Source organism: Tenrec ecaudatus, chromosome 5 (assembly GCF_050624435.1).
Source record: "Tenrec ecaudatus isolate mTenEca1 chromosome 5, mTenEca1.hap1, whole genome shotgun sequence".
NCBI lineage: Eukaryota > Metazoa > Chordata > Mammalia > Afrosoricida > Tenrecidae > Tenrec > Tenrec ecaudatus.
This window is the reverse complement of record NC_134534.1, coordinates 38,508,284-38,531,094: the sequence shown is the minus strand read 5'-3', so window position 1 is coordinate 38,531,094 and position 22,811 is coordinate 38,508,284. Positions and strand designations below refer to the sequence as shown.

The window sequence follows — 22,811 nt, the reverse complement described above, 5'->3', positions numbered from 1 at the left end:
TTGCTATCCCCCAGTCTATAATCATTCCTCCCTTTTCCTTTGCCATTGGGTAGTGTCTGAGATCCTTCATACCCTTTTCTTTCTCCTTTCAGCAAACTTTGATTTCCCAATCCCATCTTTCTATAAGCAGCTTGACTAATGTGAGGTTCACTGAATTTATCTCAAAGCATTTGGTTGCTTCTAAATCTCATCACTGTCTCCCAAGGATGAGTATATGTCACCATTGAAAATAGCCTTCCAACTTGCCCACTCCAAAAAGAAGACATGTTCCAAAATTAATGGAGTAGCCCAATGCATTCAGCTTCCTAAGGTGACTGCTCAGAGAGAAGTCAGTTGAATATATTCGTTTGAGAAAATCATTTTATCATCCTGTAAGTAGACTTTGGGGTTGGGGCAGTGTGCTACAAAAAGGATCAGTGCTTAACCACCAGCATCTGTGTATAATTTTACTAGTATAATTGTTCCTCCATAACTGTCTCGTTATCCAACATTGTACATTGGGAAAAGCTCATAAAGAACCTACTAGGTCACTACTTGGTGCCTTAAAGACACACAGCAGGGTTGGAGCAGATGCTGAGGTGCAAGGCGGCAGTGATTAAAGTTAGGTTAATGTTACATGCCACCTTGGCTGGGCCTTGATTTTCAGTGGTTTGACAGTTATGTGCTGAAATAATTTGGCAGTTATGTAATAATGTAGTCCTTCTCTATTTCATGATCTGATGTGATCCTTCATGTTTGCGTAACGCCAACCTTTGCGTAATAACCTCGTCGACAGGTGAGGAGGGAGCATACCCATGAGGCCCAGCTCCTCATTCATGATAAGCACCATGAATGGTTGCTGACTCTCACATGTTGGGAATGCATGTCAGTGCCCATCTGCGACCCTCCTCACCAGCACACGTAGCAGGGGCCCCATATGCCCAATTCCACTTTATGTTCCACTGTTAATTGAAGGTCCTGACACTCATACTTTAAGTGAAGACATGCTGATCTCACTTAAGTGGAGACACATTGCTCCCACTGTCACGGCTATTCCCCCCACTTTTCTAGCTCCATCCACTGGTATGAATACCTTTACTTGGCCATTGCAACAAAAATCTGAACTTGAATTGCTGAGTAAGAGGAGAATAATGTAATAAAGGAAATATTTTTAATCTGTTACTCTAATTGATAAAGTCAAGCTTAATTACAGAGGCCAGTGCTATGTTTTGCATTGACCTCACCAAAGTAAGGGAAACACGCATGACTCTCGTGTTTGTCCTTAGCCACACATGTATGTACTGACTGTGTCTAACAAGCCTTGCTTGTCTGAAAACATTTGTGTCTCTCGCAAATAAAATTCCAAAGGAAGAAACACTTAACAAAGAAGTTTTCTTTCATAAATGTTATGATTTGGTTATAACAAGCCATATTGAATCCATTGGGTTTTTGGTAATAGATTTCAAAATACATCATAAATGTAAGTAATATGATGACTAAGGGGTCAAGTAAAGTTGGAACATTTTAAATGAGAAAATAGCTGGAACCGTTTTCAGGAAGCTTTTCCAGTTGATTTTTGGTCCCCCACAAGGTGTGCATTACCATAAACTTAGGGGAATCACCTCTGGGCTTTGAATTCCCTCTCTGATTTCATTATTACAATGTGAGTCTTTTCCTTTGCTGTTAAGTCATCTCCTAGGGCGATGGGAGCATAAAATACGTGTAATTTATTTGTATTTGTCTAATCTCCTTTTAACTCAATAGTCATTCCATCATTCTGCTTCCTGGTAGCTGTTCGGAGAGTTTTGAAGGGTAATTAGAATCTAATAATTGACAGGCGTGAGTTTACTTGGTAACTTAAAGAGACAGAGAGTGTTCTGGGGATGGTGAGAAATGAGACCTGGCAGGGAAGCAGATGACTCAGCCCGGAGAGTCTCTATTACTGCAGATTCCTAAAATCTAAACTCTGAAAATAATCCATGTATTAAAGTTCAGGGAGGATTATGAAAAAATTTTAAACTTCAACAGTCTGATAGTAATTAGCATCAAACTCACAGGTCTTCATCCAGTTAAATTTCCAGTTCTTGTGAAACATTATTTTATATAGCTCTCACTGTGTCTCTGTTGAGTAAACTTCTAGTCTATTTTTTAAAGTGTTTTCATCATTTGTGGAAGTATTACAGAAGACCCAAATAATTAGATTGCTCGATTTTAATTTTTATTATTTATGTTAAAAATGCCAAACTTTTTTGAAGCATACATTTTCCCCTTTATAAAAATCTTCCTGTGGTTTGAGACTGTGAATATGTAGACAATAAAAAACCTAATTTTCTACTTTAAAAAAAAAGCGCTTGGCTAGTTCCTGGATATGAAGGTTGCAATACACTGGGTAATAAAATCAACAATACAGATATGTTAAGTTATCAGATGTGACAACGATTTCATGATTTCAGTTGAAACTCTGCACATGTGGAGGCTGTCCTTGATACACCAACGAAAGGAGGGACTGCTTCATTGAGTGGGGTGCCTTTCATTCTGGAATTTATTTACTATCTCCTGGTGGACTTTTTGCCTTTGAAAGAAATTCATAGAATTACAGGGTAGCTTCATTCACTTCAGCGCCGCTTTTCCCACCCTCCGCCTGAAGTACTCCCCAGCTTCCCCAAATGGATCTGTTTCCACCCCTCCATTTGCACAGAGCACTAGGCACATTTTGGAAAGAATGTGATGGGGTCAGCCCTCTCCCTCCAGGGCAGCAGCAGTGGGGAGTGGCTCTGGGGCCCACTGAGCGGACCCTGGAGATGTCTTGCTGCTGTACACAAACATACATAAAACACCTGCAAGGTAAATTACAAGTTTAAAATATGAATTTGTTTCTTATTCAAATTGAACATAATAACTGTCTTGTGCTAGAGGATTGTTGAGCTTTCTAAAAACTATTACCAACTGTTGCTCAAGGCCTGAAGTTGCTTCTGTAATCCTGTCCTGAAGATCAGCCTAGGAATGGGGCTGTGGTGCATCCCCAGCCGTGTTGACAAGACCCCCCAGCAGAGATTAAGGGGCTGGGATGTCCAGAGAAGTAGCCCTCCTCTACACTTCTGCTGGTTTGAGAAAGGGTCATCCAGAAACTCTCCCCACAAAAAAGGAAATTTTAAAAGGCACTGTTCGGATTCACAAGGTAAAATAAATATGAGGATTTGAGGTATAAGTTTAAGTAATTGAACGTTCAAATGATTTTTTGGGGGGGTGGGGAATGACTTTTGTAGCATTTGTACTTCTGAAGTTATTACTATTTAAGACCGCACTGACACTTTGGGGACAAACTGTTTATACAGGAGGCAGAGCCAAGCTATTACTTCAGATGTTCTTGTTCCTGAATTTATTGAGTCCTAGTTGGTTTATCATTATATAGGAACCGGTGATCTAATAGGGATTTATGATTCTCACCAGATAGAATACAACAACTGTAATTCATTATGCATTGTCCATCTCTCTTGTGGATTCTGGCCTTTTTCTGCATATGTATCGTGAGCTGTGCATTCTGTTTCTTTGGGAAATGAGCCTTCCTTTCCCCCTAACCTCAGAGTGTTGAAAGAGCAGGGAGAGCCTGGATCCAGCAGATGGATCCACACTTGGACTGCCAAGCGAAAGGGCACTGTAGGGTAAGGTCAAGCATGGATTTCAGATAGATTCAGGATTGAAATTCACTGTTTGATTTGCAGTACATATTTCTCTTTTAATTACAAAAACTTGAACTCTACTGGTAACATGAAAAGAGCCTGGAGGCTAGTGGGTTGCACTAATCTCAAGGACAGCAGTTCAAATCCAACAGCTACTCCGAAAGAGAAAAAATGAGGCTTTCTGCTCTGATAAAGATTTGCAGCCCCGAAAAACCAAAGAGGCGCTGCTTTTCTGCCCTGGACGGCCTCTACAGGCCAGAATCCATTCAATGTAATTGTTGTTTGTTTGTTTTGGTAAACAGAAAGCTTTCATTTCAATTTTACTCTGTAAAAGTCATATGAAGCAAAATCTTATGAAGGAATACATTCTCTCTCATGATTAAGCTACTCTGTTTGGGCCAATTGATTTGTGTTCCTGTGTTTTACTGGCCCAACTAATTCTTTTTTTATTTGTTTGAGATGAACTGGTTTGTCACTAAAGACTCCATTTCATGAAAGTCCATTTCAGTTTTACTTTTCTTCTTACACTAACTCTGTAAAAAAAAACAACAAAAAACAGAGAGACCAACTACCATCAACTCAATTCGCAGACGCTTAGTGACCCCATAGGTCAGAGTAGAACTACTCCCTATGGTTTCCAAATCTGTAAATCTTTGCAAAAGAACAGTCTCGGCTTTCTCCCACAGAGCTGCTGGTGATTTCAAACGGCTGACTTCAAACTGCCGCAAGAGCTCCCTCACCTACCTCTCAAAAGAACTCAAAACCAGCTCACTACCAGTGAGTCGATTCCGACTCATAGTGGCCCTATAGAACAGAGTAGTACTATATTGATGGGTTCTGTAGACTATAGACTGTAGACTACAAATCTTTATGAAAGTAGGAAACCTCATCTTTCTCCCATGGAGTGGCTACTGGTGTTGAACTACTGACCTTGCGGTTAGCAACCCAATGCATAACCCACGCCACCAGGACTCTAGGTCATGTTAAATTAAGGCCCCTGAATTTCATGTGTCATCTTTTTGGTATGAGTAAAATCAGTCACAGGCTGTGAATTCCCTAACATTTAGCAGTAGTATTCCATCTTTCTTAGACTCTGAAGAAGGGCCACTCGGGTCTCAGCTGTGAAAGAGTCAGCGGCACTGTCCCATTTTGTTGGGGATGGAAAGTCAACATGAAAAACTGATCCCGTACAGAGCTATATGACTGGCATGCATGTCTGAACTGGGCATACTCCCATTAGAGCAAGGGCACAGTCAAGCCTTTCGAACAGCATGAATGAAGGGAAAAGGAAAAAGTAATGAAACAGGGTGGGAAAACTATCCTCTTAGCCACATGACTACAAAGCCATCAAAAACAAATTTAACTTTTAAGTTAACACACACTAGAATCTGTCCCCCTATCTTTTTCCAGTGTTAGAGTTCTATGAATTTAAACAGATGTATAGACTTGTCAGGAATGGCCAGGCCCTGGTGAAAGGACCTCGTGCTTGGTAAAATCGAGGCCAGAGAAAGAGGAGGGCCCTCAACAACACAGACTGCCACAGTGGCTGCCACAGTGCAGCCTAACAGCCACAGCTCTGGGACCACCACAGCAATCAAGATCCAGACTGTGCCATCGCCCTATTTCCCGAGACTCAGACACCCCGACAGTCAGTCAGTCCACTCTGCTCCCTTGCCTGGGGGCTTTTTCTTTTCTTTTTGCCTTATGAGAACATTGTATAAATGGACTTTACAGCATCTAACCTTTTGGATACTATCTTCTTTCACTCTCATAGTGTCTAAAATTCATCCATGTTGTTGGCAGTCCATTACGGTTTTTTTTGCTGAGTATCGCTGCATTATTCTGAATCATTTAAAAACGTATCCATTGAGAATTATCTAAGTTGCTTCTAATTTGGGTGTTTAGGAATGAAACGGCTTGCAGTAGTCTTGTCTAGGTTGTTATGAACATACGTTTTCATTCCTCTAGAGGAAGTGCCTATGACTGCTGGGTCACATGGGTTCGCGTCCTTTCCAGAAGGGCTGTACCATTTGCATTCCCTCTAACAGTGTATGAGAATCTCAGTAGCTCTGTATTCCCAAAGCGGAATCCAGTTTACTAGCCATTTCCTTGTGGTTGGCCCGTTGGTTGCTTCCTCACTAGCGGTTGGCCAGGGTTGCCCTCAGCTCTTAAACTCCCTCCCATGAAGTCAATGCCACCTTATAGCGACCCTTTAGGATAGGTCAGAATGCCCCATTAGTTCCCAACACTGTTACTGCTTATGGGAATAGAAAGCCCTGTCTTGCTCGCACAGAGTGGCTGGTGGTTTCGAACTGCTGACCTTCCAGATCACAGCCCAGTGCATCAGGACTATGCCACCAGGGCTCCTTCCCTCAGCTAATAGAGATTTTCTGTTCCTGCTTAAATCACCCTCTCATACTCCAAGTGGTAATGGCATAGAGAATGGTGCTCTAGTTTTTAATCTGACTTCCCCTTTGCTTTCCTCATCTGCCTGATGAAGGACTTGTGAAGTAAGGTCAGATTCATCAGATAGTCGCCGTGTGTTAATTCAGCAGCTCTAGAACCTGAACTAAAGTGGTGAAATTCTTTTACAGCATAACTACCTAGACTGGTTTTTGCCTGAATAACCAAGGGATGAGGATTTAGGGCTGGGAGAACATCATTAGAATTCTGTTCCTCTGGGAACGAGATTTGCCTGTGCTGGGGTGCTCTGGCATGAAGTGACCAATCGCGTACGTGGTCACTCATGCCAGAGCACCCCAGCACATTCTGATGAGGTTCTGGCATATTTCATATATATTTTAATCTGCTAGTTACTGGTCAGGCTCCCTCGTGGCGAAGTGGTTACACCTTGGGCTGCTAATGGCAAGGTCAGCTGTTTGAAACCACCAGCCACCCCATGGGAGCAAGACATGGCTTTTCTATTCCTGGAAAGAGTTACACCATGTCAGAAACCCACGGCGGCAGTTCTGCTCTGTCCTAGGGGGTCACTAAGAGTTGGAATCCACTTGATGACAATGAGTTAGGGTTTTTTGGAAGTGCTGCTATGCTGTGAAGCTGGGTAGGGCAAATAGTAAAGTGCTCAAGACTAGCCGAGAGGTTGATGGCTCAAACCCACCCAGAGGCCCTGGGAAGATAGGTATGGCTCTGAGTTGTTTGGACTCTGCTGGTCACTTAGGCAGGTGAGTATAAAAGCCATGTAGTTAGGTTTCTGGTGATGGCAGCTTATACAGGATCTTCTGGAAGCAACGAGGAGCGTGTTTCTCAGTCTCACAGGTCATGAATAACTGCCTAGAAGAAGTGATTCGGGCTGAGTCTCAAAGGATGAGTGAGGCAGGTAACTAGAGGTTTAAAAGCTATTTTCTGTATCACTGGCGCCACGATGATAATTGAAAGATGCGTGCCCATGTTGAGGTGTAAACTCGTCACCCTTGCATATGACTCCATGGATGTTTCCCAGTTCACAGTCAGGGAGAGGGGCTTCCTTAAGTCTGGCAGCTGGTGTGGCTCAGTATCTTGGCATCTTTGTGGTTGGTGACTGAGCTGTTTTTATAGGCACAGTCAGCATTTCTGACTCTTAGTTTAAGTCTTCATGTTATGAATCCTGGTAAAAAAGCATGTAGCTTCTGGCCCCAACATCTGAGCCTTTTTTCTTAGCTGTGTCCTGATTTTCTGGTGTGGTGACAGTTGTGAAGGTTGTTCCTTTTTCTTCATTGAGGTGAAAGGTATGTATTATTTTCTGTGAAAATGATTTGGAAGCCCACATACAAGGATGTGTAGACAGAGCTGTAAATGTGAACATTCCAATTTCTGTTGTTTTCCATCATCCTCATCAACCAAGCTCACTGCCATTAAGTCAGGGCTGACTGCTAGTGACCCCACTGTGGGTTTCCTAGACTGACACTGTTGACGGGAATAGAAACTCCCTCGGACTGTTGATGGTTTCGAACTGCCGACCATGCAGATTGCTGCCCAATGTGTAACTGCTTCAACACCAGGGCTTCTCCAGTTCCAGAAGTCATAAAGTCTGCTTTTCAGTAAATGGCACAGATAGATGAGAGAGAACGTGATACAGCTCTTAGAAGAAAGCATGCATAATGGTTTCTTAACCAAAATACTAAAAGCGCAAGTGATGAAAGAAGGGATAGATCGATTGGATTTTACAAAAATTAAAAACATTTTTTTGTGTTACAAATTATACCATCCAAGAAAGAAAACAGGGCAACTTATCAAGCATGAAGAGATACTTGCAAGTTATATAACTGATGTGGGACTTGTATCTAGAATATATAAAGAACGCACACAATGTAGTAATAATAAAAAGACAGATAACCCAATTAAAAACTGGACGAAAGATCTGAAACAGCCATTTCCCCAAGACGATGCAAAGAAAACACATGAAAAGGGTTCAGCATCATTAGTCACCAGGGAAATGCTAATCAGAGCCGCAGTGGGGTACCACTTCACACCCAGGAGGATGGCTGTAATCAAATATGACTCAGCAGCTCCACCCCTAGGGATACACCAGAGAAGACGGAAAGCATGTGTCCACACAAAGCTTGCACAGAAATATTCATGGCACCATTGTTCAAAATGGCACTTTTTAAAGGTAGCAATAACCCAACAGCCGTGGGTAATGAGTTATATGCCAATATAATATTTAAAATAATAGTAATTGCTCTAAGGATTTTTAATCCTGTTATAGCTATGGAGTAGGAACCTTATTAGTATTGCAGAAGGATGATTTGCACTATCTGCCTCATCGTTTTGCTAGGCCTGAGGAAGGGAGCCCCAAAGGCCAGGCCCAAGGGAGGGCACACTTCAAAGGGATGGTTCTGGGAGGGAGCTGGAGAAGGCAGGAGGAAATCTAAAATTCCCAACCTCTGAAGGTAGGTATCAGAAGGGTGTCAATCAAATAATAAAAATATTAACCTTATCTGCTTAAGAACTTTACTACTCCGAGCTTTACCTGGGGTTATTTCTTCTGTTACTGTCCTCAGTCTCCAGTTAAAAGAACATTTGTTCAGGTTAGATTAGTGCAAACATCTACTGACCATGTACCTCAGGCAAGATATACTGTACTAGGCACTGGGCTATAAGGACATATGCTGTGTTCTGCCTTTGTGGGGCTTCCAGTCTTATGTCTACTGTGAATTTCATAAAATGCAGGGTGAGACATAATGATAGAGTCATAATAATTATAAGCAGTTGAGTTTATCAAGTGACAAGTAAAGACAATAACTGTTGGTAGTGTGTTGTGTTAGGCAGGGTTCTCTAGAGAAACAAAACCAGGACACTTATGAATATACATGTATACAGCAAGAAGGAATATGATGGCAAATTAGTCCACACAGCAGTACAGAGGGCTCAGTTCAACTCACACAGGCTGCCGATCCCAGGTCAAGGAAGCAGATAACAGAGTCTGCCCTGAGGCAAGACAGGCAAAGTCAGCCAGCCACAGGCAGCAGGCAGCAGGCCAAGATTGGGATCAGTCACACTGCTCAGTACATTGACACCCTTCTTGACCTGTTGATCTAAAGGTATGAGAAGCCCAAAGTGGCCAGGGGATGGGGGGCATTCTCAGCTGCCAGTTCAGTGGAATCAGTGCTGTGCTTCCAGGTGGGAGAATTCCTGCCTTCAGAACAAGGACCTTCAGGCCTGAAGAGTGTAGGGTTGCTGGAACAGAAGCAAAAATGCTGCAAGTGGATCACTGGGAATAATAGTGAGTGGTGCCACTCCAGCTTCCACCCCTTGGTTCCTAGACCCATGAATCCTGGCTATTGAAAATAGAGCACCATATATTGGCCGCTGGTTTAGAGCATATACAACTTCCTGGAGAACATTGCCCCAGTCCCACCAGGTGTTGCCACCTAGCTAGCACCATAGTTGTGTCTTTAGGAGGCCATTCCATTGCTCTATCAAGCCAGCTGCTTCAGGATGATGAGGAACGTGATACGACCAGTGGATTCCGTGGGCATGGGCCCATTGCCGCAGTTCATTTGCTGTGAAGTGAGTTCTTTGAACTGAAGCAATGCTGTGTGAGAGGCCATGCTGGTAGATAAGGCATTCTCTAAGTCCACAAGTGGTAGCTTTGGCTGAAGCATCGCATGCAGGGAAGGTAAATCCACATCTAGAGGAGGTATCTATTCCAGTAAGAAGAAAACACTACCCCACTCACTCCTGGAACTAAAATGTCTTAGTTCACGTTGACTAGAGAAATCCAGGAACTCATGTGTAAGAGAGAGTTTTATATCAAAGAGCAGCTTGTATTTTGAGAACACATCCCAGCCCATCCCAGATCAAGTCCCTAAGTCTGATATTAGCCCATATGTCCGTTACTAGTCCCTAAATTCCTCTCAGACTCACTCAGCACATGCAATAGTGTCAAATGCAGGCTGGTGGGTTCAAAGCCTGGTGGATCCAGTGGCGGTGGAAGCATCTCATCCTGGCCCCTCCATCTTTCTGAGTTTAGCTCATCAGCAGGAAGGTGAAGCAGAGAGAATGAGTGTCCTGCCTCCCATGATAAAGAGAAAAAGTTCCCAGAATCCGCATGAGAAGGCCATGACCACAAGGAAGCATCATCAGGCTGTGCCCTGATTGACAGGCTAGACTCCACCCCTTCACTCTTAATATCCTCAAGTTGACAGGAGATTAGTAACTACCACGTGTATAAAATGCCTACAGGCATTCAGAAAGCTCAGCTTTAGGTAAGGTATTGGAGTTTTTATTCACGCAGAATGTAGAGCATACATGCTTGATTAGATGATGTGCGGGTTATGTGGACTACTTCAGTCAATCATTTGAACAAAAGTCAAACAAAACTCAGTGTAATTAAGTCAGTTCTGATTCCTGGGCAGAGTAGAATAACTTCCATGGGTTTCTGGGACTGTCACTGTTTATGGGAGTAGAAAGCCTCATCTTTCTCCCACAGAGCTGCTGGTGGTTTCCAACTGCTAATCCCGAAGACAGCAGCCCAAGGTATAACCTCTAAGCCACCAGTATTTGTGATAAGTATTATGGAAGTAGTAAGTATTAAGATAGTATTAAGTAGTAAGGTGAGGATTAAGGAAGTAAGTATTAAGATAGTATCAAGTAGCAAGATAAGTATTAAGGATGCCAGCCTCAGGTAAGCAGCACACTGAGAAGACGTCTTCCTTTTCCTTGGAGTGGGAGGGCAGAAGTATAAACAAGTGGCCTTGATGTTCATGTGTGGCCCTTGCTATATTGGGAGCAGACAATCACATGTTTGTCAGGAATTTTAGGCATCTAGACACCTAAGTTGTCCAGGAAAAGTCTATCTTCAAGTAAGCAAGTACACGAGAAGAATAGTTCAGTAACAAGTGAAGAAAAACAATCTTCTGACATCTTGAGCCCACAGCATAGGTCTTGGGCTACTTGAGTGAGAGCTTGATAGGAAAGTAAAGGCTTTTATGTAATAAAAAAGCTTCAATAATTTTCTTATCTGTCTCCATTCTATAGCAGACATCCACCTGGATATATCAAAGCCTTTGAAAGCCAACCTGAGTTTTACCAAACTGGATCAGATCAAGCATTTTGTAAAGAAGATAACAAATGCACAGAGCTTCCCCGCCAGCCCAGAGACAGCAGCCTGCTCAGAGCCTGTGCCGGACAACGATGACCTTCCAGCCTCCAGATGTTACCGAGGGAAGTGGCCACAGCCTGAAGCTCATGGTGATGGAGCACAGCGGACTCCACTTCCGGCAAACCTGTGGCGAGCTGTTTCAGGCTTTCAGAAAATTGCTGTCCATACGACTCAGATTGTGGTCTCCATGGAAACAGTCCCCCACCCCAGCAAACCCTGCCTGTTAGCCTCTTTATCCAGCCTCCGTGGGAGCCTTACTCTGAAAGCTCCCCAAAAAGCACCCGGTAAGTTATTTCTGAATTCACTTCATAGCAAATTCAGTGCCATAACTAAACCCTTCCATCCACGTCTTGAAGACATTCCTCTCGCCGTTTCCAACGCTGTTGATTGCGACATTTCTTTTTACCTCAACTAGCTGCCGTCGCAAAATAAAGGGTCAGATTTTGTGAGCCGTCAGAGCAGTGGCTCCTCTAGTGCGGTCTCAGGCCCAACTGCATCAGCGTCATCTGGGGACTTGTCAGAAAGGCAGACTCTCGGACCCCACCCCAGACACAGAGCCCAGCAGTCCACCTTTCAGCGAGCCCCACAGGTGATGCTCATGCACCGCGCTGTGTCACTGGGAGCAATTTAGTGAGAAAGCAGAAACACTGGCGGTGGCAGGTGTGCTCCCCAAAGGGTAACCAGAGCCAGGGTTCAACCTTACAAGGGTAGCGCTGGGGAGGAAGGCCAGGGGCCCACACCTGCCACAGAAAGAGGGCGGCTGCCGGGACCCCCGGGGCTTCTGTGCCCTAGCTCACAGAGAGGCCACCCCCTGCAGACCGAGTGTCTGATGAGTGAGAAGGGAGAAGTTAACTCACAGTGACACCTCCATTTTCCTCTCCTGTTTCCCCGATTAAACTGTGTGCATTTTTCACACTGAATTCAAAAGGGTGGGCAGTAGGAATGTAAGGGCTGGGGTGGGGCTTGGGGGGCAGGCACAGGTGGGAAATCGCAGTCTTCAGTCACAGGAATGGCTACTGTAAAAGGTCAGGGCACAAGGCCAGAAACTGTGCTTCTAGAATAAGAGTAGCCAAAGGGAAACCCCTCCCGCCCTCACCGCCACATTGATTTAGCCAAGGGGGCTGGGGACTAGTGCAGACCATAAAGGCTGTCCTCCTGCTGTAGACAGCTGAGTTGCTGGGTCAAAAGTAAGTCAGTGGCAGCTGGAGACGAGCTGTAACTGGCCTCTGAAGAGCCAGTGTGGGCACAGGCAGTTTGAGAGATAAAGGAACGGGTTTATAGTTGAGAAGTATGAGCCCTAAGCCAAAAAAAAAAAAAAGATTAGGTGATTTATTTCCTCCTCACCAGAAGTATTTGTGACCAAGCCAGCTAAAAGCTCTATGGTTTGTTTTTTTATTGCCTTAAAAGTTTAGAAATGAAAAATGTAAAGTTCATGGGACATGGAAGACCATGAAACAGTGGGGGCTGTGATGGCTGCTTTTTTCCACAAATAAATCGCAACACTGGGCCAGTTCCCACGCCTGGTCAGCTGTACCTTAGTCATCGGAGGGGAAGGCCGAGGACTCCGCCGAGTGAACGAACCGAAATGTCCTGTCCTCAGAACCCTGGCGCGTGCTCTTTTTCCATCTGCACAGTCTTGGCTACTCATCCGCTGCTCCTAGCTTACCCACGGCCTGCAGTGTCGGACTTGGTAAATAGCCCCAGAATATAATGCAAACCCTTCACTCACTCAGTTGTACCCGCTGGTAGACTCGTTAGAAATGCAGAAACGCACTTCTTATCGAACTGCGTTCTTGAATCTAGTTGAAGGCAGAAAGAGAAGGTTTGGCTTTGACTAAGATGTCCTCTATTTCACGCTGGTAAGCAGTGCCCAGCAAACACCCCCAAACAGTTCTATCAGCACACTGAGTCAAAATCGAAGCTAGCCTTCTCGTAGGAAGACTTTTACTATGAGACCATAACAAAAGCCAAATGATGTATTTCTGTTTCATATAACAGGATGCTTGAACAATTGAAGATGATCATAGAGCCAGCTGAATGATAATTTAAGTGATAAAAGTTCTCAACTGATCATATGATTGTATTGTTTCTAGTTCATGCTGAGGCGGGATTGTAGAAAAATTTTAACTGAGAGGTTTACAGATGTTTTCCAAAATATAATTTGTTGCTAAATGCAGCAGTAGCAAAAATATAATGTAGGTTTCACACAGTAAGCTGATTGTATAGTTCAGTATCTTAAAAAGTTATTACTTGAGATAAAATATATGCAAAATATACATTCAAGGTATATTGTTTTAGTAAGTGGTTTAAAACCAAAACAAGTCCCCTAGCGCTCCTCTCCACCCACCCCTGCAAAACAGTCTTACCAGTAGTCTTGGTCCCTTTGTGTTTTTCCAGTGACATAGTTCTGCCTTGAGCTAAAATCTTTTATAGTGTATCTCTGAGCCCCACGGAACAAATGTCAGATTTTTATAATTTGGATCTATTGCAGAAATGCTTCACTGTGTCTTTGATTTTACAGTTTATATAACTATTGTGACCATCTGCGGCAGCTGCACTTTTCCAATGATTTGCTGAACCAAATTGAGCACGGTGACAAAAGTAGTCATCTCAGATGTACTCTTAAACGGAAAGAAAAAGGAGCACGGCCTTGGTGCAGTATGGCCATCTGCTGTACAGATGTTATTGTATAGAATGACTTAAGATAAAATAATTGTAGAAAATTTTCATTAAAACCTCAACAATTTTCACTTGTTTATGCGAATCTGCATAACTGCCCAGTGAGACAACACACTTGGGCTTTCTTTGGTTCTCACTCACTTTCTCTTTGATCCTTTTGATGTGCTGTCTGTAATAAACACAGCCGAACGCACTGTGCAGAAACAGCGTGGAGACAACTACAAAGGAACAATTATAGCGGCAGCGACTGCTCTAATCCGTAACTTACGCAAGCTATTTTTAGGGAACTGTTTTTTTACACTCTTTATGTGACAATGTTATATAAACAGGGTAAAACGGTCCTTTCCAGATGAGTTTTAATTTGAGAGCTGAAATAGATTTTGTACTGCTGGAGAAACCTTCTGTGCTAAGTAGGAATTAGAGAAGCACAACTGAGGCTGGGTCCTAGGCATGCCTCCGCCGTTGGGAAAGGGCTGAGGAATATAGTGAGTCTGCCTAACGGTCTTAGTTTTTAAACCACTTAAACTGGCATGCGCTTGTGGGAGGTATCCTGGAAAGGAGAATAATGAGAGACATGGTCAATACTCATTCACTCTAAATGTTTCCAAATTCATTTCCAAAAATTTAAGCCGAAATTGTTATACATTATTTACTCAGGAGGTTTAGAGAAATTTCTATCTTCACCAACATGAAAGGATTCAAGATGCTTTGTTTTGTGGTAAGGACACAAATGCCAGTGGCCTCTGAGCTTCTCTGGTGTTCTGTGAGAGCTGCCAGGGGCCTGATGTCTTCCTTTCTTTTGGGTCACCTCTCCAGATGCCAGTGTCGCCCTGACTTTCCAGAACTTAATTGTATTTCTGCTAGACCCAGTAGACGTCTCCCATTTCTCTTTGTAAAGTGTCCCTAGAGCTCTGGTTTGGTGGACGGCTTGCACTTGTAAAGTTGGTGCATGATATAGAAAAGCCCATGGCGGTGTGCCAGTAACTAAATGCATCTCATTGAGAAAGTTTACCTTACTTTGTGAAATCGTTTCAGGTAGGTAGCATTTCTTTTGCTAACCATTCTATCCAACCCCACTCTACGACAAGGTCTTTTTGAAAACAACACCCTTCCACCCCCCATTACGCATTCACACACTTCATTTTTTTTTGAACCGTTCGGAGTATGGTGTTTGGAGAAACCGTAAGCACGTAGCTATAAATTCTGTCTGGCGGTGTAGCCCTTTATCAAGGCCGGGTGGGAGTGAGCTGCAGACGCCCGCTCCCCTTGTCAGAGTAAATTATGGCTCTATTAGGCGGCACCCCTTAGATTTCGGCCTGCCTGGGTACACGATTCCGAGCTGGAAATAGCTGTGCGGGCGCTGTCTTTCTTTCCCGGGAGCGTTTCCGATGGCTCTTTCCCGTAGACAAGGAAACTAGAATGTGAACGCGTGCGGGCCACAGTGCGGCGCGCAGAGCCTGCTCGAGGGTCATCAGAGCTGGGAAAGTAGCCGTTGGGTGGGCACCCCTCTGTCCACGAGGCGTTGAGGGGACTTTTTACCCCGGCAGAAAGTAGGGAGCTGAGCGCCTAGTCAGAGAGCTGTGGTTTAAATAACTTTCACTGCCCAACCTCTGTCATCCAGATGTAGTGATCTGTGTGCGCGAGCAAAACCAAAGCAAATTCACAACTGCAGAGAGACTATAGGCGTGCCTCTCCCCTGCTCCCCAGCTCAGGCCCAGTAGATCCCTAACGCTCCATTTCCGACGGGCAAAGGCACCGGGGCATGAATTGGTGCGCAGTGGGCGTCAGTCTTCCTTGCCAAGGTGAACCGCGTCTCCCGAGGAAACGCTCCGAAGCCAGTGTCACAGCCTCTGGAGGCTGCAGGGAGGCCAGGGTGACCCTGTGGGAAATAAAACTTTAAATTAGATACGATTCCCTAAAATACTAGGTCGCAATAACAGGCCATTTACAGCACCCCAAAGACTCTTGTTCCTTTCTGAAAGAAACAGTATCTCTTTGCAGTGCCCGAACAATAGGAAATGAAAACGGGGACAGTAAAAGCCAGGGGACACATGTAACTTCTAAGCAACCACGGAGGACTGCAGGGCAGTGCAGGTTGTAGACGGTCATACAAATCACGAACAAGCCTTCATGAATACTGGGTGTAGGCGTCGGGGACCTGTCATTTCTGACACTACGTCCCAAGTAGCTCAAACCCAACACTCTAGGCAAGGCGGATGGGCCTGCCCATCTGGGGTGTTATTCGTCATGCTGGCCCACCGGGCCAGCGCACAGGAAAGCGTGGAGGGGCTTATCTGGACAATGAGATGAGTCACTGAACCTCGTGATGATGAAAAGCAGAAGGATGGAGTCTAGTGCCTCTCTGTAGCCCTGGGGTGGATGGAGGTGCGTTCATAGTCTGCAGAAGTCAAGAGCAGGCAGGCAGAACAGATGGCCTGGAGTCCCTGAAACCTGACACGCACCCCTTCATCCAGGCCTGAGCACCTCGATCAATCCTGGTCAGATTCCCTCCTATTACTTTCTAACAAGGTTCAAAGCTGCTACTGAGGAACTGGCATGTCTTTTTTTTTTTTTAATGCTTAAATTACCTGTAGTTTTTTTCCCCTTAGTAAGTGGGTGACGTTGGTTCCTGTGCATGTTGCTGTACTATCGCAGCACTTAAAAAAGGGGGGGGAACTGTTTTTGTTAGTTGCTCTCCAGTCAGTTCTGACTCATAGCCGACCCCATGTGTAGAAGAAGGGCTACACGTTTGCTGGTTAATGAATAGAGCTAACATTGTCCTGAGGTGATGCTCAGAGCCCCACGTGACTTCCACTGCATTGTGGAGAATTCTCCTTATTGTGGCAGCATCATAGTGTGAGACACTGTGTTTCTCTTGTTCCCTCTTCTTAGAAATTAATTAGGGGACAGTGGAGACCAAGTCCCGAGGAGTCTGTTCTCCTTGCTATAACTGTTGTGTACAATAGGTAGAATGTTAGATAGCAGCACACAATTGCTTTGCCTCTACCTTAGAAATTATACTTCCCATGCCCTTTAAAAAAGAAAAAAAAAATAAGTATTTTCTTTAAAAAAAAAACCAGTCACACAGACATGTCTGTGGTCTAGGCACTATTCTTTTCCGTTTAAGAGAGTTATAATAATGTATTTTTCTGCATCTTTTATTGGGGAGATTGGACTTTTTCCATGATCAAGTTGTACGTTTCTTATGGTGTGCCGGACCAGATTCCGGTGCTTCGTGCCGATTTTTTCCGCTGGTCTTGTTGTTATGAGAGCACTGTGATTTGGGATTCTGATGGGAATAGAAGGCATAAGATAGTGACTGCAGGGATAACCGCTGGATCTGATTTCTGATGTCTTCATGTTGCGACCACATGAAAAATAAAAATTCCCTAATAAGCAGCCACCTTCTGCTATCAGCACGATCTCCAGGGCTGGTGCGGTGAACATGATGTACCTGCCCAGCCTTTCGCAGAGGGAGATGAGCTCACTGCAGAGAGATAACCATCGCTGGCTTCTCCTTCTGATTCATCACCGACCTGAACTCCATTTGAACCTTGTTAGACCAGAAAACAAGCCGAATTCCTGGCCCAAACTATAAAATATAATTAAACCCTTTTGAAATGATGTGTAAAAGAACATTGCTGTACCCCCACTTATAACCACTACCACTACCACAACCAATAAAGTTAAATCATGCACTGCCTGTAATGGATTAAAATAATAAATGTTCCTGGATTTCAGTGTTTGAAGTACTTGAAGCAAACAGGCTCCCAGCAGCCCGAGTAGCTGAATGCAGGAGAGACATTTATTAATGATGGGCTCAAGGATTTGACCTGTTCAAGATCCTCGCTTTCTGTTTACCGTGTGCTACACATCTCGGGTGTTTTTGCACAGCCCACATGTGTGCACATGCACATCACGGAAAGCTCTCTGTTTCTCAACAGAGGAATCGTCAGTTGTGTAAATGTGATTCTCCTGGGGAGCGTGAAGCCTTCATAAGACGCGGCTCCCTCCTAATGAGAAATCCAGCACTTATTACACTTTTCCAAGTAAATCCACCTTCGCATCTTGTTTCGGGCTCCGTTGGCCTCCTCCTACTATTTTAAGTCACTCTATTCCATCGTTAATGTGGCATTTGCACTGTGGAGAAGAATGTCAAAAGTGCCAGGGACTTTTCAAAGGAGAAACCATTCCGCCTGGGAAGAAGTGCGGCCAGAGTGCTCCTCAGAGGCGAGCAGGGAGAGACCTGGCCTTGCATACTTGGTGCATGTCGTCAGGAGCAACCAGTCCTGGAGAAGGACGTGTTTAGTAAAATCGAGGGGGAGGAAAGGAAGGCCCTCAGAGAGCTGGATCGACACCGAGGCTGCAACACGGCTCAGGCACAGGGACAATTGTGAGGATGGCGCAGGACCGGGCAGTAGCCGCTTTGTTTTGCACGGGGCTGCTATGGGTTGGAACTGACTTGGTGGTCCCTACCGCAGCTAACGTTTGCTGGACATCTGTTGACCTCTGGTTGTGTGTGTCACAGTTATGGCCCACTGCACTGGACAGTGAGTGTCCCGTGTACTCCAGGGGGAAAATGATTGCTCAAATTAGTTCTACTTGTAACACAGGTTCTAGTGTTAGAAACATCTGAAGGAAAACACAACTGATAAAAAATTCTCCGCATAGGCAAAATGAAACAGATGAAAAAGAGCCTTTAGGACAACAAAAAGTGTCGTCAGTTAATATGAAAACAGCATGGACACTATGCACCAGGTTGCTGGAGACGCCGTCGTTTCCAGCCCCACACACTGAGTCCTAGAAACCTCTCGGTGAACGGCGTCTCCCGCTTTGTCTCCTGCTGGTGCTACCTGTGAGTGAGGTTTAGGTGGCATGGACAAGGCCTGCGCCAGCTCCTAACCCTGCGGGCGAGTGTGCAAAGAGAATGTTAGGAAGAAGTCGCTGTCGCCAGCTCTGTTGAATTGGTGACAGCCTCTCGTTTGGCCTGTGGTGACAGCACACTGCTCCGTCATCCACCAGCGAGGCTGTGTGGTGGGAGAGAATGTGGCAGCGAGCCATAGAGAGTCCGTGAGGAGCCATGGAGACACAGCTTAGATGTCCTTTGGCTCCCTGGCTAGGCTGCTGGACCTGCCACCAGGTCGTGCAAGAGAAGGACAACCAGGAAAGGCCATTTACTCACAGTCCTGTTACCAATTAGAAAAATGCAACTCTGAAGAGCTAACTAAGAGGAGGCGGTGTGCTCGGACCCAGTACAGGGTGTCTCCTGAGGCCGGAGCCCCTCCGTGGCAGTGGGGGTGGGGGAAAGGGGCTCCGCGGTCGCTTGCTCACCGCCTTTGACTCGCTTCTGACTCACGTGGGCTCACTGCAGGGCAGGGCAGAACTGCCCTGTGGGTTTTCCGAGACGAGCTCTTACAGGAACAGTGGTAGATTTACACGAGAAAACCAGGGCTTCCTCCCCCACACGCAGTTACAGCCTCGGAAGCTCACAGGCGAAGTTCTGCCCTGCTCCCTAGTGTCCCGGTGAGGCGGTGAGTGGGGTGAGCATCCGCTTTCATCACACGGCGTGGTCGGGAGGCAGCGCAGGAGGAGTCCGACTCCTGGCCGCTGATAGGAATGAAGCGTGTCTGCACAGCCCAGGGTGAGGGCGCACGCGGCTGCTTCCCAAGAGGGCTCGGGGCGGGCTTTGGCAAGCGAACGTGTGACACTGCTGGTCACCCACTTTGATCCGTTTGTACCTTCACTCCCTTCCTCTTCTAACCCATTGGCCGCCACGCGAATGCTGAACACGTGTGGATTGTTAAACGGTAGAGCCGAAAACCACCTCAAAGGTGAACCCGTTGCTTTCCTTATTCTCCAGTGGACCTGGTGCTTCAAATGCATTGTGTTTAGGAATGACAACACTGACTTGAGACAAGAAGGCTTTGGTGCACGACCACAGCTGCCTCAGGTACATTTTGTTTGTCTCTTAGGTTCTTGAAATACTAAAAAATGTCTCATGAAGCACCATTGCCATGTATACGGGACACCCTACATGTCAGGAACTCTAGGTTGAGGCCCACTGAGCTAAGGCTAGGGTGGGTGAATGATTGTCCCAGGCAGTCTGAACCCAAGTGGGGAGCATAACACCTGTCTCCTCACTGCTGGCCCCTCCAGCATGATGTTAGGTGCCCATCACTAAGTTCCTACCGAGGGCGACCCGCTGTACCACAGCAGAAAACACCGCCGATCCTGACGACCTGTCTTCGCAGATGTTATGTTTCAGTCCAGTGTTGCAGCCACTCTGTCAATACAACTCCAGCATATGAGTTATAGACTAAGAATACTATCTCAGTCATGGCAGAAATTTGGTGTTGGTACTGTCAAGCTGGTTCTAACGCATACGGCGCCTGTGTGCAACGGAACGAAACACCTGGCCCGACACCATCCTCGCTCTTCTTATGTTTGAGCCATTTTGGCAGCCACTGTCAGACCAGCTTGCCTAGGGTCTTCCTCTTTTTCGTTACCCCACTAACTTGACCAAGCATGATGCCCTTTCCCTTCTCCTGATAACATGTCCAAAACATCTAAGATGAAGTCTCGCCATCTTTGCAGTCTGGCTGTACTTCTTCCAAGAGTGAGGCTCAGCAAGTTATTTTGCTCTCAACATTTCAACAATTACGTTTGACCCCATATCTTGATCATACCCTATATTTTAGGTACCATACAAAGACTTCTCACGCATTGGATTCTGACAGACTTGAACGTGATGGCCTTGCGTATCTACCGGATTAAGAGGGCAACAGCTAGTTCTCTTCAGGGGCGACTACCCAAGTGCCATTCTTCAATGCTTTGGGCTAACGCGTTGAAGGAAGTGGAGACAACTTGTTTTCGTTTCTGATCATCTCTTTATGGACCATGGCCCTACAGTGTTTCCCCTCATTTTCTGGGCATGTGACAGATAGTCCAGTGTCATGCAGATCAGCTCCTGGGTGTCATCTAGCGCGTGCTTGCTGGTTTTCTAGCCCCTTTAGATTACTTCGAGCTGCACAAAGCAAGCACCTGGGAGGCTTTGCTAGCGCATGTCCACATCGCATCCTGTGCTAATGAGCTGCAGAAGCTTGACGTCAGATTGCACTCTGCTCGGTCAGCATGTAAGGATAGGGACCTAATGAGAGGCCTAGCAGCACAATGTAGGGCTGGCAGCATTTCGTAAACATTCTCCAAAACAAGTGGTTTGCATTTATGGGTCTTCTAAGGAGTCCTTAAAAGGTCACGAAGCTATTTGTTCCTTGAGCTGGATTTTTGGATGCTGTGAAAAGTATGTCAGTGTGCGAACAAAACACGATCATTTCTGTTTGTCTCACGAGTTGTTTCTGAAGTGACTTCTCACTGTGGCTACGCCTCATTTAGTTTGATTAAATGCCCCTCACCCCCAATGAGTTGGTTAAGACTGAATCTTAGCATATAAGCACAGATCTTTGAAAGAAGCGAATGGGAGGTCCAGGCAGAAAAGCATTGTGTCCAGTGGGAGGGAGAGAGCTTGCATGTCTGATCAAAATGAGCTGATCACACATTGGTAAGTGCAGTGTGGGGTCCTGGATTGGATCCTAGAACAGGAAAGGGACATTAGAAAAGGCACAGAGGGATTCTGTGAAGCAGGTAGTTGTATTGTGCCTGTAAAGTAGGTAGTTGTATTGTGTCCATATTAATTCCCTGCTTTGGTTAATTCTCACCTCCATGAAGTCTATTTCAACTCATTGAACCCCTATAGGGCAGAGTACAACTGTCCTCCAGGGGTTTCTGAGCCTGTGAATCTTTACAGGAGTAGAAAGCCTTATCTTTCTCCTGCTGAGTGACGGATGGTTTTGAACTGCTGACCTAGTAGTTAGCAGTCCAACTGGTAACCCATTCCACCGCCAGGGCTCCTGCTTTTGATAATTATACTATAGTTAAGTATGTTATTAACATTAAGGGAAGCTGAGTAAAGGTTAATTAGTATTCTGAAAGTGTAAGATTTTTTTTCAAAATAACAAGTTTTTTTTTTAAGTTACCTGACCAGTAACCTTAATAATGTATAGGCTTTTAAATTTTACCATAGTGAATGAGGAGGGAAGTGCAGAGTGGAGACCCAAACCCTATTTGTCGGCCACTGGAGATCCCCTTGCAGAGGGGTCTAGGGGAGGAGACGAGCCAGCCAGGGTGTGATATAGCAAGGATGAAAAATATAACTTTCCTCTAGTTTCTAAATGCTTCCTCCCCCTACCCTGTGTCCCACCCCCCACTATCATGATCCGAATTCTACCTTGTAAGTCTGGCTAGACCAGAGGATGTACACTGGTACAGATAGGAGCTGGAAACACAGGGAATCCAGGACAGATGATCCCTTCAGGACCAGTGGTGAGAGTGGAGATACTGGGAGGGTAGAGGAAGAGACAACAGAAAAGTGGGTGAAGGGAAATGTCGGACAGGGCAAGATATGACAAAATAATAATTTATAAATTATCAAGGGTTCATGAGGGAGGGGGAATCCGGGAGAGAGGACAAAAAATGAGGACCTAATGCCAGGGGCTTAAGTGGAGAGCAAATGTTTTGAGAATGATAAGGGCAAGGAATGTACAGATGTGCTTTATACAATTGATGTATGTATGGATTGTCATAAGAGTTGGATGAGCCCCTAATAAAACTATTTTTAAAATTTTAAAGATAATTATACCTCTTCTACTTCTGCAGCATATTGTTTCTACTTATTTTCCTGCCTCCCACCCTTTCTTATTTTTGAAAATTTAGAAAAAATTAAAAGTATAAAAATATAACAGATAACATATCCAATCCCTATGTATGCACCAGTTAGAACAACTATAAACATTTTGTTATATTTGTCACACACA

The 22,811-nt window shown here is 45.0% G+C and overlaps 1 protein-coding gene across 3 annotated transcripts in view; it reads left to right on the top strand.

Moving 5' to 3' along the window:
• Positions 1 to 22,811, top strand: part of VPS13B (vacuolar protein sorting 13 homolog B) — a 731,003-nt gene that overhangs the window by 542,584 nt on the left and 165,608 nt on the right. For 2 of the 3 annotated variants that reach the window (XM_075549440.1, XM_075549439.1), the window contains exon 36: positions 11,139 to 11,546. In XM_075549440.1, coding sequence (XP_075405555.1) covers positions 11,139 to 11,546 — 408 coding nt within the window. The remainder of the gene's footprint in view (positions 1 to 11,138; positions 11,547 to 22,811) is intronic. The other variant, XM_075549441.1, reaches the window with a different exon arrangement.